This window comes from Diadema setosum, chromosome 18 (assembly GCF_964275005.1).
Source record: "Diadema setosum chromosome 18, eeDiaSeto1, whole genome shotgun sequence".
Lineage (NCBI taxonomy): Eukaryota > Metazoa > Echinodermata > Echinoidea > Diadematoida > Diadematidae > Diadema > Diadema setosum.
This window is the reverse complement of record NC_092702.1, coordinates 8,080,313-8,096,292: the sequence shown is the minus strand read 5'-3', so window position 1 is coordinate 8,096,292 and position 15,980 is coordinate 8,080,313. Positions and strand designations below refer to the sequence as shown.

General features: G+C 41.0%; 1 protein-coding gene across 1 annotated transcript in view; it reads right to left on the bottom strand.

Annotated features, from left to right (window-relative positions):
• LOC140241964 (prominin-1-A-like) overlaps positions 1-15,980 on the bottom strand; it is a 104,319-nt gene that overhangs the window by 38,870 nt on the left and 49,469 nt on the right. Inside the window, exons 9-11 of the mRNA XM_072321710.1 lie at positions 13,542-13,682; positions 12,364-12,443; positions 11,907-12,056 (exon numbers count right to left, since the gene is read on the bottom strand). Coding sequence (XP_072177811.1) covers positions 11,907-12,056; positions 12,364-12,443; positions 13,542-13,682 — 371 coding nt within the window. The remainder of the gene's footprint in view (positions 1-11,906; positions 12,057-12,363; positions 12,444-13,541; positions 13,683-15,980) is intronic.

Below are 15,980 nucleotides of genomic sequence, written 5' to 3'. Positions count from 1 at the left end.
GCACATGCCCACTAGGGTGGCAACAAGCTCACGATATTTCTTCACTGATAATAACTTCAAAACTTTCTGTTGCAGTGTGAATGTGCACCCACCACACATGCTGATATTTCAACATTGCGATATTTCCAGATGTGAACGGGGCCATACAGACATTTGGCCACACAGAGTGGTAACAGAAAACCTTGAGATAAAGCATCAAGATCAAACATTTCTACCCATCATTGCAGCACGGCATCTGTCGGGCGTGTTGCAAATCCGACAGGCGATGCCTCGGATCTGATATTCCGCGAATTCTGGGTGGGCCGGAATCGATCCCAGAAGAGAAGACGGAGGAGGAAGAGGGATTAGTGCACTGTCTACTCAATGGGACTAATTAATGGTGCAAGATTTCTTACTCCACTATAGATTTGTTTCTTTCTTGTATTTTTCCCCACTCCCTCTATTTAAAACAGTACTTGGTGCTTGCCGCTGGATAAGTCATACATGGGGACGTTACAGATGCTGGCTTTGATAGGCCCGTCCCTCTTATCACACGTCTTAATCCCACATCCCACACTGAACTTCATCTGCAATCCATTTCCCACCTCCGGTCTGGAATCCTTTGGGGGTGGGGGGGGGGGGGAACAGATACTCCTGGACAGAAGGAGGAAAGGATGGGGGGAGCGGTTGGAGGGTGATTTAGAGATCTGAAATGGACCACGGAGATGAGGAAGAGGATGTGCCATGTTTGTGTTTTTCCTCGTCAGAAATGGACTGACCGAAAAGACAAACTTATGGCCGCGGTTTGGACACAGGCTGTCATGTCCACTAGCACCCATCAAGAATGCCGCGGGCACACAAGTGGGGGGTCAAACATATCGCCCCTAACCCGCCCTTGCCCTCCACTTAATTGATTTCACCGCATGACATGTCCTTACTAGACTTGTACCTTTAGAAACATGACTCAGATATAGATGTAATACAAAAATATGCTGCTGTTCTGCTTAAACACACACACACACAAATATGGAACTTGCAAGTTTAACTTCAAATTATAATTATTTCTTTGGGTAGGTGATTCTACATGACGACACTAAAAATGTTACTTGCTCAGTCTCTTCCCACCTCCCTATTCAGTCTGATACACATACAAAACAGTACTATAAAGTACATAATTAGTCTATCATGAGAAATCTCAGAGCACAATCAAAGCCCCGAAACTGGCACTTTTTTGTAACGCATACATCCGTCACCGCAACAAGCTAAAATTTTTCGGCAACTGCCATCGGCAGGAGTGGCAATGCTTTCCGCGATCGCCATCTGAAGACTTCCCTATTCAGAGGCATGAGTGAAGACGAGGATTCGAGTGAAGTCGGCATCAATTTAAGCCGCGATGATCTATGCCACTAATGTGCGACTGCGACACGTCCACAAAGTGTCTGTCAGTATGACTCAGTACCAAAGTCAATGGTACGTGAGGGTGCAATCAACAAAAAAAAAAAAGTAGTAGAATAATGAAAGAAAAGGGAGAATGGCACCCACATCTCATTCTTGGTTTGGGATTTTTTTTCTTTTTTTTTTTGAGGGATGAATCTTTGATTGAATCAAGCGGCATAACAAACAACTTCCTTCAGAAATGTCAGGCAGTCTGACTGTGAGTAACCGCGGCACAATACGAAGGGTTCCGGATACGGCAGGAAGAGCCGGCGTTCTCGTTTACGGTTACCGTCGCACACACATGCCATCTCATCATGACAAAGTGAAAAATACGCTTACCGGCCCTTTTCCCTTTCACCAAATTATTCATCGATACGATCACATCCTGATGTAAATACACAAAAAGATTCTAAGTTTGGTTTGGAAAAATCGCAGCATTTTTTATGATGATGTGTATCATATCGTTCAAACATGGTCAAAATTTGTGGAAAGGCAACCAAAGTTAATCCTTTCCTGACCTCACATCACGTATGTCATAATTACAAATATTTCCTGTTCTTTTCTTCTAAATGCGGAAGTTGATATCATGCTGAGGGTTTTCATACGTCAACTTTCATGAATCTGCTTTGCTGTGTTGTACAAAAGAATCTTGCAACAAAGTGACACTCACTTGAAAAAAAAAAAAAATTCTTCCAAATCCCTCCCCCCCCCCTGTTACTAAAATTTTTAGAAAACATTCATAGCAGAAGCAAAAATTTTTTGCAAGAACCATCTTGGATGTTTCACACTGCCCAACAGGTGTTAACATACTCCCTAATTCTCAATTTCATCAAGAATTACTCATATATTAGAACTCTCGGCCACTACCCACCCTCCAGTTTCAAGGGATTGAATTCAAAATGGCTGCATGATTAACGTCATATCATGTCTCATCTTGTGTTATGTATGTCTGGGGTAAACTTCACAAGCACCGCATTTTGACACCTTGGCACAAATGAACCTACACTCCCTGTCCTGCTGCAAAACACTCGGCCATTCCAAGCTGGTCAATAAAAACTGAGTGGTGGAAGATCGTGATCACTTGAACAGTGAGCCAACAATCACATAAACTTGAAGCTACGAGGCCGCCCTGACATCACTAAAATAATTGAGTGTCCTTTGGCAACTTAAAACTCTGTCACTATCTCCCCTTAAATCAAGAAATTCTCTCACAATTCATTAGAGACAGGGTGAAACTAAGGGTTTTACACTGAGAAGCTGCCCAAGGCATCACTTACCAAGACATAAAATACCAATCCCTCCCCCCCCTCCTAAAAACAACTACAACAAAAATCCTGACCCCACAAGACAAACCGATAATGCAAAACAAAACTAAACTAAACTAAAACAAAAGCAAACACATATAAATGTAAGAGTAAATTTATAGGGGGAAAGAAGGGGGAGGGGGGTCAACCTTATCCTCAGAGGTCGCCCTGTCCTGGCCACGGAGTAACAGCAAGCTATCACTGGATAAGGATGGCACAAACAGGTGTTAGGGCGAGGAAAGATGACATTTGTACAGGCAAGGATTCCATTGGCGCGTGTGTCCCATATCGAGTGGCGGGAAGATTAGGGGTTAATTGCTAGGTAAGTTACTGGAATCTTTCTCCTTTTTTTATTCTTCCTTTCCGTGTTTTTCCGGTTGTTTTTCACAGCCGAGGCTGACAGACGGAGATAGGGACTTTTTGAACACACGCAAGCTTGGTCTTCAGTCTGTGCAAGAGTATTATACACTGTAAAGCGAGGAATGTTCGTGTGCATTTCAATTTCGCGAATTTTGCGAGAGCCAAGATTCGCAAAATCAAAATGCACGCAAAAGTTCTTGTTTACACTACATCGTATATGCATTGAATGTTGGAGGCAACTCGCAAAAATTTCATGCCGCGAAAAAAAGGCCGTCAGCTCCAATTCGCAAAAATTTCATGCCGCGAAAAAAAGGCCGTCAGCTCCAATTCGCGAAAATTTCATGCCGCAAAAATATAATGTTTTACAATATAATAATTTACAAATACCGGTAAATTTATCCACATTCCAACATGTGTATACATAGACTCCCATATGTTTTACTCATCCCGTCTTTTGTCCATCAATATCACTTGGACTTTTAAATAATGTGTTTGAATTCAAGGATTTTTGAAAGCCCTAAATGGGTAGCAATAAGTCATCTATTTCCATCAAACGCATCCAGCTTATGTGCAATGCTGCCACAGGGTGCGTGCCACAGGAAAATCGTTCTGGTATTTACACGTAGGAACAAATTTTGTGTTGTATGAGAAATGAGCAAAATGTGAACATGAGCGCAAAGAGGTTCCTAAATCAGTCTGGCCCAGTTGTCAGGGTTCCAACATACTCTTGGATTCAGGTCAAGCGCATCTCACAGCCATCTGGATACATCCTGAAATCTGATCACCAGAATTCCCGTCCTGCGTCTGGGGTAAAAATATTTCACTGCTAGACCCCAGATCAAGAAGAAATGAAATTCATCGCAGCAGAGATGTCAATCGAAACTTAGCAGCTAACCATCCGCCGAACAGCTTACCATTTAAAGCCACCGTATGCGCCACAGGTCTCCAAGACTGAAAAAGATGAATAGTTCATCTAAGCCCACACTTCTCAATCGTTTTTAACCTGAGGCCCACTTTGGCCTCCAGCAATTTTTTGTTTGTTTGTTTTTTGTTGTTTTGGGGTTTGTTTTTTTAGGCCAGTTGGATCTAATACGAATCTTTCATTTCATTTTCAGCTGGCATCGTGGCCCAACAGAGAGAGTTTCATGGCCCACCGGTTGAGAAGCGCTGATCTAAACAGCAAAAATATCTCTGAAGAGTCAGAGTAGCTATAACTCTATGGGGCATATGTATGGCTGAGTGGTTAAGTATTTGTGGATAATACAGCAGGCTTCAGTGTACATGAGGTTTAAGTCCCAGCCCAGCAGTAGTGTTCTTTGGCAAGGGACATTATCCTCATTGCCACATCTCTTGGAGGAGACTTTTAAGCCATTGGTCCCATGTGTAGGAAAGTCATACCTTCTGCACGTAAAAGAACCCACTTCACTTCTCTTGTGAAAAGCAAAGCAAAGCAAAAAAGCAAAGTCCTAGTGAAGTGGTCAAACACATACAAAAAGAAAATGCTGACAGTCAGGTGGTATTAAGGCCTGTGGGTCACAGTCACTAAGTTGACCTTTCGCTGCCCTGGCAAAATGAGAGATTGCAAAAGAAGTACTGATAGTAACACCAACAACAAAATCACTGCTGATAATAATAATGATAATTATAATAATATGAAATAATGATAGTAATAACAATGCTTCCTTTCAGCTTTTAAGACCACTTATTTGACTTCCAAATAGTTGATAATATTCTCTGAAAAAAAGAGTTTGGCAAAATAAGGGGCCTTTTTTCTTCCTCTCTCATTATTACGCTATCACCTCCTCCCCACATTTGTTTCTTACACACAATCCATGCCAACAAGTCCCTTCGGATAAAACCAAAACAAAAACAAAAACAAAAACAAAAACAAAACCCAGACAGTTTGCCGCACACTTCAGGAAAGAAACGGGTCACACAAAATGACACAAGTGGTTCAGGTCCCCTCTCCAAGCTGAACTTCACAGTTTAACCCGCTGAGGACAAACTGATTTTCCTACAACACGCATTTCCTGGAGACACCTGCCAGAGTATACTCGGGTCTCGTCCTCAACGGGTTAAGAAAGGCAATAAATAATCTAGTTCAGAACCCACATCCAGGCTCGAAGGTCTTATGCATGCAGCACCATAAAGGTCAACGTCACTAAGTTTGACAATAAATAATTCCTGTACAGATAACATGTATTTTTTTCTCTTTCGATGCCTAACACATCTTCCAGAAGTGGTGTGTGGTAAGCTTTGTACGGAAGGCTTGCTTCATGTTAGAAAGACCATGATAAATTCACTATCCTGGGGCATACGTCTTTGAAGCAATGTTACGGTGCTACCACACAGAGAGCTGAGCAAGGCTACTTCACAATTGAAGGAAGTGCAATACTGTAGTTGAGATAAAGTTTAATCTTTTGTGGATCATTTTTGTACTTTCTACCCAAAACAGGAATTCCGACAAGGAAAACCACAGATTAAATATCTGCATGTAGTGACTTCAGCACGGACATCTTGTAAAAATGTAAGATTTCAACAGCTTTTCTTTCTCAAGCTTAAAACTACAATAACTACAACCACAACCAAAGGAAAGTATAATATAATAATCCCTAGCCTTGATGAGGAATAACCCGAAATAGTTGATTTAAAAACCACAGAGGAATTGCACTGTACAAGGTTTGCAAAACTACTGAGGCAAACATTGCTCCAATTCTGTACTGGACAATACTTGGAATTGTAAATTGTCTTGCCATTATGAGTTAAAGGGATCGTATAGTTTTGGTTGAGACCTAATTTTAGGTTTCTACCATATTTTGGTGAGATAATGAGAAACCTCTTATGAAATATGAAACAGCATGTACTTCTCTGAGGAATTCAACGTTTATTTGATGAAAATTGGTTTTGAAATGGCTGAGATATCCAAAAAAGAGCGATTCTAATTAAGTGTGGGACCCACTCTTTATTACGATCACTTTATTTTACTTTGTTTTTGGATGTTTCAGTCATTCCAAACCCGATTTTCATCAAATAAACTTTGAATTCCTCTGAATGTTCTGTACTACATCATAAGTGTTTTTTCGTATCTCGCAAAAAGTTAAAAGCCCAATTCTCATCTCCACCAATACTGTACCATCCCTTTAATATTTTTGCCTCTTTTTTTGTGATTCACTGTGCACCTTGCTCACTGTATTAGATAATAAAAAGATTCACACCTCTTACATCTATTTATCCAAGTGGTGACTGCACCTACATGTACCAAAGCAAAAGCTTACTCACTGCTCCTTTATCTCCTCTTAAAGTACCTGTCGTATCTCTAGCATATCTCTGGCAGTCATGCTGCCACGAGGCCCCCAAGCTTGAAAGCGACAAATTTGAAACGTTATCATTTTTTGGCCAGATGTCTAGACTGTGACGACAGCAGCTTTGGGGAGGGAGATGGAAAGAGACGCAACTGACCGACCTCAAGATTCAAGTTTCATCCAGACCGACGACCTCCCCAGTCCGCTCAGCTGTTTCAAACATCCCTCAGTGACTCATCAATGAAGGGTTTACTAGAAGTCTGGCCAAGACTAAAGAGACCCCCTGCTCCTCCCCCCCCCCCCCCCATAGAAAAAGAAGAGTAAAATAACAACCTCCCTCTGTTGCCATCATGAGGTCATTCTCCAAGGCATCACATCAACACTGACATATATTTTGTACCAGGTTTGCTGGCTTGGTCAGTAACCTTTGGCAAACTTTCAGTATACTTTTTCTTAACATCCCCCTTCCCCTTACCTTGGTCTGAAAAGAGACTAACCCTATACGGGGACATTCACTTACTGCTGTATCAAAATATCTGCCACATTATTCGATGAGTGGATATACATCCTGCCAATACACACACACACACACACACACACACACACACACACACACACACACACACACACACACACTCACTCACACACACATAATTCAATGCACTTTACCACCAGCTAGAAGACCTAGTCTAAACTCCAGACTGCTTGCTGTCACAGAGGTGATGCACGAGCCATCCTATGCATGCAGAAAAATTAAGAAAAGCCATCCACAGCCTAGAGGAAAGCCTAATCCTCGCCTTCCCTTCACTGTCTATCAGTCCTCCTCGTAAAACTCACACTTGCTCCCTCTTTAGCATCACACACTCATCCTCTCTAGACAAGAAGAGCTTAAAAATAAAAAGAAGTTTGCTATAAGGAAGGGGCATTCCTCTTCGCACTGTCTGCCAGCTTCAAAGGGGTAATTGCTTTGACGTTTGTCAATCCCAGAAGAGCACTTAATCTGCCCTGAAGGATGAGACGCCATCAAAATTACAAGTGATAGATCCCAATAAATGAGAGCCTGAAGTGAGAGGACAAATATTGTTAAAATACTGTTAGAATTTGCCAATTTAAGGAGCTATTATTGCTCATATCACATCCTCTGTATATTTACGGCATCTTAAAAATGCCTCAAATGGGGGGGGGGGGGGGGGGGGGAGGGATCTAGACACCTATCTCAAGCAAATATCCAGCAATAGCGACCATCAAAAATTAACAAGTAACAGATTCCCAAAAGTGAGAATCTGAAGTTGGAAAGATGAAAATTGTTTGAATATGGCTGCAAGTTGGCAATTCCAGGAGCTTTTATTACTCATGTTACATCCCCTGTATCTTGAAAGCATCTTGAAAATGACTTCGGGGGGGGGGGGGGGTGGGGGAGGTGGACAACAAGACAGTTATCTCAAGCAAACTTTTAGCCAATAATGATGATCAGTAATTCTGTAATATATTTTTGTCACAGATCCTCTGTTAGTCTGAAAGTTCACAAATGTGTAATGCAATTAGATCCAACACCTGGAAGAAATGTCATCATTAACTCGTTACTCCTGAGCTATTGTATTTTCCCTCACTGGGTTATTACATGGCATACACAATTCCCCAAAAGGAATTGGGTTAATTGACCCAGGTCCACAACTGAACACAGAAAGGATCAATGCCAGAAAAGTGGACTACAACAGTACATCATGTGATTAGGCGAGTAACCCGATTATAGTTGTAGTGTTGGAGGCTAACAATGTCTGGAGGTCGACTTGACAGATTGTATGCGATATTTTTAGGAGGGCAGGAGATGAGTTGTCTGTATGGAATTTCATGGGCCAGCTATGGGAGAGTGTAACCCCTAAAGGTGAGATAAGTAGGGGGACTCATAAATCAGGTACTTCTTATCAACTCTGACTGCTCTATAAATAAAAGTGATGCCGATGGGCTTGTTATGAAGCAAGTGGAGAAGTTGAGATCACATCACAAAACATAAGCACGCAATGTTCACAGCATGCTGACTTCAAGATAATCCTTGGTAACATCAGAGCCATTCATTTCAAACTGCATGTCATACTTGTATCTGTCAAATACAACTGAAGGGCGTGGAAAGAGGGTATAAGGGGGGTCTGTGGGATGAAGACAGCATAAAGGATGATCCTAATCCAAATAAAAATCCTAAAACAACGTGAGGCAAATGAGAAGCAAGCACATTATAATACACAAACACAAACAAACACAAAGTCATATTGCTTTTGACTTTATAAACATTTGTATGTACAAGTCCTACCAAGGATGCATTCCTAGAATCCTTTATATAGACATGTATATATGTGAATTACAAAATTTAGTCTCAGTACAAGTAGCTTGTGATGCATGAAATATTTGTAGATAAAAAATGAAATAATTCCCAAAGCTTGCATTACCCCTTTTCCTACAAGATTCTCTATCCCATGGACTCTGAGCAGAGCACAACAGAATTTTGCTCATGGATTGTAAATACACATAGTTCAGCCAAGGTATAAGCTTACAAAATACTGACCACAAAGATTTATCACCAATGTGTAATTTAATGTTTCTTCAATGACACATGGAATAAATCTCTGCCCTAAATGCTAAGTCACAGCTGATTTAAATGCACAACATGTGCTACCAGCAGTTTGATGCTGTTCAAACCGCTTGCATGTCCCACTCTACTTAGCCTTCACAGCTGTTGCTGTCGTCTGGTAAGCGAATTCCCGAACAATTTGTACTCTCCTTTGCGGAATAACGACAATTTCCTAATCACTTCAACTGCTCGACGTGCCCCAACCACTTCGCCTGGTCCTGTGGAATGCAGTGGTAATTAGAAAGGACACCCTCTGTGATGTAAGGGAGTATTAAGTCCAACGGATCTCTGCTTGGCTTACTCGCCTCATCTTCCCCCATTGTCTGAGAAAACTCCTCTGTCATCTTCTGGCCGGGAGACCAACACCCCCCGAGGATTCTGCCTCATTACTCTTCAGCAAAGAAGGTGGAAATATGAATAAATTTTGAGTATCAATCTAATAACTGCCTTTTATCAATAAAATGAGTGAAAAAAATTAAGGACGAAAATGGCTGACAATGAAAGGTTAGCTCTTAAAGAGCTCTCATCAAACGACGACAATGAATGGTCGGCAAAGTGGAACTCAAGAATGCGGTCTTCTCGTCACGGTCAGCAAACACAGACGTATCCTAAGGCAATGGGGGCGGGTATGAGGTGTTGGGTAACACCAAAAATTGTTTCTCAGTGTTCCCCCTGATATTGAATGTCTCTGAATCACCTGTTCTACATTTTTGCCACCCCCCCCCCCCCCCCCGACACCCCACCCCCTCCCCCATCATGTATTGGTCAGAGAGAGTAGTAATTGTGACCAGCTGGGTTGCCGCCAAGACATCTTGTTTAAGCTGCAGTGCTCAAATAAAATCACACCAGAGATAAGAGGAACCATACAAATTTTCTAACAAAGGCCCCTTGTTTGTCTGCAATGCTTAATAATAATGGAATCTTATTCAAACCAGCAAAAGAATATAAAAATGGCTTCAGCAAAGGCAACTTGTATAATCTATAATGCTGAAAAAGGAAAAACAAACAAACAGAAACTGACTACATTAAAAAGGAAGAAAATGCTCTTCTTGCTATATTCAATCATGTTTGCCGTGACTACTGCTCACAATCACTCTACCTATGGTCTACATTGGCTGCTACTTCTTGAAATACTGGTACATTGGTACACACATAGGACTTCAACACGCAGATATGGCTTCTCCAACATCCATGATCATTCTCCAAAAGTAATGTTTACTCAATGAAGGACACAGAGGGAAAACACAACTCTCACAAACTGAGCCTTGTGCAGGTAAAAGGATACAGATAAAGAGACTATGAATATTGCATTAGCGTATTCAAAAGCGACAGAAAGCTCTGTTTTGAAGGTAAATACAGAACACGACCATGTAACTGGTCACTGCAGATTGGACACTTGAGAAAGCCAAGCATCAAACTTGAAAAATAAATTAAACAAAGATTTAAACAAAAAGCTACATGTTCTACTCGAAATGCAGAGGAGTAACTGTTAATCAGGGTGATTTGATCTTTTCCCCCACTGCAGTATTGGGGTGGAGCTACTAGACTGCTGGACATTGGAATCTTTGGGTCACCTGCCTGCCATATCAGGCCTGACTGTGGCCACTGACCTCCATCCACGCGCCTGGACAGACCTGTCAGGCACCCAAGACTAGAGTGGACGGGACGGAGACGACTGACCCTTACAGCTGTGTGTCCGATATGCTCCACGGGACCAGATTGGCGGGGCGGGGTTTCTGCCCTCTGAACGATCATCAGGGGAGGGGTAGGATTGGCTTTACACCATTCCACTGATCACCTCCGCTACAAGCTCCATAGGCCCGTTCACACACAAGGGAAAAGTGCGATTTAAAAATCGATTTTCTTATCGCGATCAAAATTTCGAAATTTTTTCCAGTGTGGACAGAAAAATCTCACTAATTACCGCGATCCTTATCGCGCTCCAATCGCGATTATTTTGCCAAGCGTCGTGTGTGTGAGCACGATCGAGATTCGGAAATCGGTATTTTAATCCCATCGTTCGTAGCGCGTGCGAAACTCTATTGGGACTGCGGGGTCAGTCTTCGGTCATGCAAGATTCGCGCATGCGCAGTTTGGCCACTGATCGTTCTTTCCTTGCTGGGAAGTGCGATTTTCCCTGTGTATGAACGGTCGAAAAAAAAAATCGAAATTTGGATCGTGATCGAAATTTCGATTTTCGTTGTTTGTGAACGGGCCTCATGTTTGCCAAACAACCAGATTCAGGACAAAACAAGACTTGACAATCTTTTCTGTTTCCGACCAAAGTCCATGTTAGGCTGTTCATCCTAACGACGAATCCCCAGGTGCTAACAAGATCTGGATCTCAACAACACCATCATCAGCTGTAAAAGTGTGTGTGTGCATGTTATTGTGTGTGTGTGTGTGTATAAATATATATATATATATATATATATATATATATATATATACATACACAATTACGCACGTATGCATGTGAATAAGCTGTAAATGTTTAAATCATAGCTAACATCAGTTACACATGACAACTGATGAATCCATTCAAATGTAAACTCCTACATCTTCTTCCTGGCCGTCCTAAAGGAGGGCGCATCAATGACAAGGTCAAAGAGCTGAAGAACTTCAAGGGCCTCAGCACCATTAGTCCAGTTCAGCAAGTTTGTCCAGCAGGCAAAAAAAAACAAACAAACAAACAAAAAGCAAAGAAAATGCAAAAATAGATGGATAAATAAAGATGGGAATATCCCCAGATGATATGCTTCTCTATCAAACATTCCAGACTCATTTTCTCATGTTCGTTTTTGTTTGTTGTTTCTACTTTCTTGGTGAAGTGTGAAGTGGGAGGTAATCTGTAAGCCATGCGGTGGGGTTGGGGTGGGGGGTTGCAACAATACTTACGCCATGAGCACATTGCCGCCAGCGTTGGACATGCGGGATCTCTCGGTGGGGCTGACATTCTTGTAGGAGAAGGTTCCCATGGTGAGGCCGATGACGTTGAACATGACGATGAGGAGCACGGTGCACGTGAGACCGATCAGGGCATAATATCTGAAGAACAGGTGGGGGAAACAAGTTCAATGATGCAGGAATTGTTACAAATTGCCATTTTAAAAGATTGAAGTTCCTCATCCTTTCTAGCATTACACATCTTTGTTAAATTCTTTTCTGATTTTGCGCAGATGTCACAATATTTAATCTGCTTCATCTAATCTTTCCCCAGCATAAGATAAACAGAAAAATCAAGATTTGCCAATTGATGACTGATGAGATGATAATACCTGCAGCAAAATTCACCCAGTGATTGGATGGATAAATCCTCAGTTAGAAATCATGTAGCAAGTTCTGTGATACTCACAAGTACTGTGTGTAAACAAGAGCCGGGTCATCCCATACATCATCGAGATTCTGCTTGGCATTAGACACTTGAGTGGAAATCTGTGAGGAGACCAAAGAGAAATAAATGCAGGGATTAATGTGATACCAAAAAAAAAAGAAAAAAAGGAGAGAGTTAAAGTTCAATGTATGCACTTGAGCTGATATGAACATGAGAATTCACTTGTGTCAACATGCATTCAAGGCAGCATTTTTTTTTGTGTGTGTATTCAAAACACGCATTCGTTTCATTTCTTTTCACTGCCAAATGTGCCTTATAAACATTTCACATTTCCTTGCACGTACATGGTACCTGCATTAGTCAGTTGAAAATATAACAAATTCTCAGTTAAATATGTATATTTTTTAATTCTTGAGGCTGTACAGGCTTTATTCAATTTAAGTCCCATCAACTCTCTGGTACTCAAACAGGACAAGGCTCCTCTACGAGATCTCAATGCTAACTACTTCTGCACTGTCTCCACGAAGCAACATTCTCGATGCCCGAGGGGAATGAGTTGATACAAATCATGTGACTACTCAGTGGTAGCAATGAAAGCTGTGACCACGCGCAGCGAATACGCAGATTTCGTTCTGCCTCATCAATTTCTCCTTCACATTACACTTGTACGCATCTACTGGGGGAAGAGAAATAAATCTGACCCCATTCCTCAAACATTAGATGGGGAGAGCACAAAGGATGTGAAGATGGTCCACACTTTTTTGTGAAATTTGACAATTACATAGCCACCCTAAACTTGGTTTCATACTTTGTCAGGATTGACTAAACACTTAGTGCAAGACTGCCCACCAACGCTTCTACCAATTTTTTTTTAAACCCTTCTGCTACCTACAATGTTGCCCGATAGTGATGGTACTAAAAACAGACCTCCCAACCTTTCTGACTGAAAAATAAGGACGATTTGGCTGAAAAGTAGGGGAAAAAAAGAGTAGTTTCCATAAGAGTGTGTAGTAAAATCGAGAAAAATAGGAAAATTCTACTGAAACAAGAGTTGGAAATAGTCAAAATTCAGATTCTTTCCTACAAATTCAGGTGGTTGGGAGGTCTGCACAAGACTAAAAGTTCAGTGGATGAGAAAGATATAAAATGTATGATGTGGGACGACGCTCCGCTCTCAGCTTGCGCTCCCACTCACTTACATCTGATAGGACGTCACTGATGTCCCTGAAGCTCGAGTTAACGTTCTTTGATGCGTCGTCGAGCTGTGTGATCACTTCGCTGACCGTGTCTTCCGTCATGTTTGTGATCTGGTTGGGTATGTCAGCGAGGACAGCATCAATCTGTGTGAATGATACAAGAGAGAAAACAAGGAAATAGAATTAAACAGTGAGAATAATCTTTGAAATACATGCATTGCAATTACATCTGTCAGTAAATATAAATGGCAGGAATAATTTTCAATCACAGCATTATTCAATTTCATTCACACATTCTTGTTTATGAGCTAAATTAACTCAGTAACCTCACTATTTTGTGGAATAAAAGCAAATCCAGAATATGATAATTATTTCAAACATCTCTGAAAAAAAAAAAAATCTAGCAAAATGTTTGTATTTTTCGAGTTATACAAAAATCCCTGCAAGGCAAGAATTTCTGCAAATGTAAGCCATAACACTATCTCACTACAATACTGTGTGAGAATGACATCATTCAATCAAAGGTCGTGAATTTAACATTCAACATTCCCCTTGCTCATTGGCTCATCATAAAATGATTTGCCAAAATGCTTCTTGGCAAAAAAAAAAATTATAAACAGCTGATATGAGAAATCTTGCCTTTTTTTTTTTTTACACTGATTCACATACTTATAAATGTAAATCCATCCTTTTAATTCTACCCTTAACTACCTCTTTGCATGTTATTTTCTTCTCTTTTTTGCAGGTGAATAAAAGTATTTTTGAATGACCCATTAAAAAAAACATTATTTTAAGGACTGCAAAAATACATTATCAAATGAAGTGATGTTGTCTTGGTACTGGAAAATCTCTTCACATTAAAGTAATTTTGAGAATCATTTACAGTCGCCCAGACTGTGAAAAAAATGCCTCTCATGGTAAAATCTTCCTGGCATGTTAATATGGTAAACAATGCCACATCAAAAACAGCCACAAAAACTAAAGAAGAGGAGGAGACAAGAAGGTTGTTTATCATTCAAATGGAGATCTAGAAGGCGAGTCGACAGTTGGGAGAGCATCCATGACTCCAATGGATGGCCCTCCCCCCAAATCTAGCCGGCACTGGGCCGGCAGGAAAAACAGGGTACCAACTATTTCCTGACTGAGGATGTACTCAAGTCAGGAGAAGGCATGACCCTAGTCCATTGAGAACTGTCTCTCTCTGATCACATGGGACAGCACTCAGGGGTAAAGAAGGTGATGGAGGGGGGAGGGGGAGGAGGAGGGGGTAAACTCGTGAGAGAGATGACATAGAGATGGACTGAAGCGGGCAAAAAGAAGAGGAAGAATTCTGACGCAGAGTTGTCCAGAGATGATGAATGTTGAAAGCATTTCTTCCTTGTTTCTTTTTTGGTTACAGAAGCAGAAAATATACTCTCTTTTTTTTCAAAATAGTAAGCTGCTTATTTAACCAAGCTTTAAAGTTCACAATGTTTTCAGTTCATCCCACTCGTGGAAATGCTGTGATTAAATGGGATCTGAAGCCAAATCATTTTGTTTCCATGCCAGAAAAAAACAACAACAAACAAACAAACTTGGTTACATTCAAAAAGTGCTCTGTCGGGTTGAATTTGCCTGAAAGCTGACAGCTTCCTCATTACAAGAATCCAGATATATTATGAAATCATGGCAACCAACACACTGCTAAACAATACAAAACAAACCCATTCCATTTACCTCCTTGAAGACGAGCTGATTTTTCTATACCACACATTTTCCATACACATTTGCCCAAGTATACTCGGGACTAGTCTTCAAAGGGTTAAAAGGATAAAAACAGGAGATTTCTCCGGCAAGATACAAAAAGGATAATACAGTCTATATCAGCAACCAAGTTAGAACTACACAGAAAAACTTACTACAGTCAACTCCGGATACCTCGAATTCGTCGGGACTGAAGAAAATGGTTCGAGGTACGTGAAATTCGAGGTACGCGAAATTCGAGGTACGCGTACGTACGTCGAATTTTCTTCGACTTATCCGACGTTTATCGATTTTCAACATGGTATCTGTTATAGTGCCTACCGCTTGTTTGCATGCTTATCAATTGGAATTGAATCGATATGTTATATGAATGAATTGAATGAAAATCGGGATTGAAATCAGAATATCAGAAATTAAGATTTTGGTGGCCCTATCGCGCCACCAAAAAAGTCGGATGTTTGCCTTTACTTTTGAAAATGAATAGCGGTAACAATCGGCTCCGTAAGATACTAAAATAAATGTCGGATGTTTGCTCATACTTTTGGAAATGAAAAACGATAAGACTCAGCACCGTATGGTGCTAAAACTAATGTCAGATATTTGATTTTGCGTTCGGAAATGATTATGGACAACATTCGGCTCCGGAAGACGCTGAAATAAATGTCGAATATTTGCTTTGACGTTCGGAAATGAAAAACA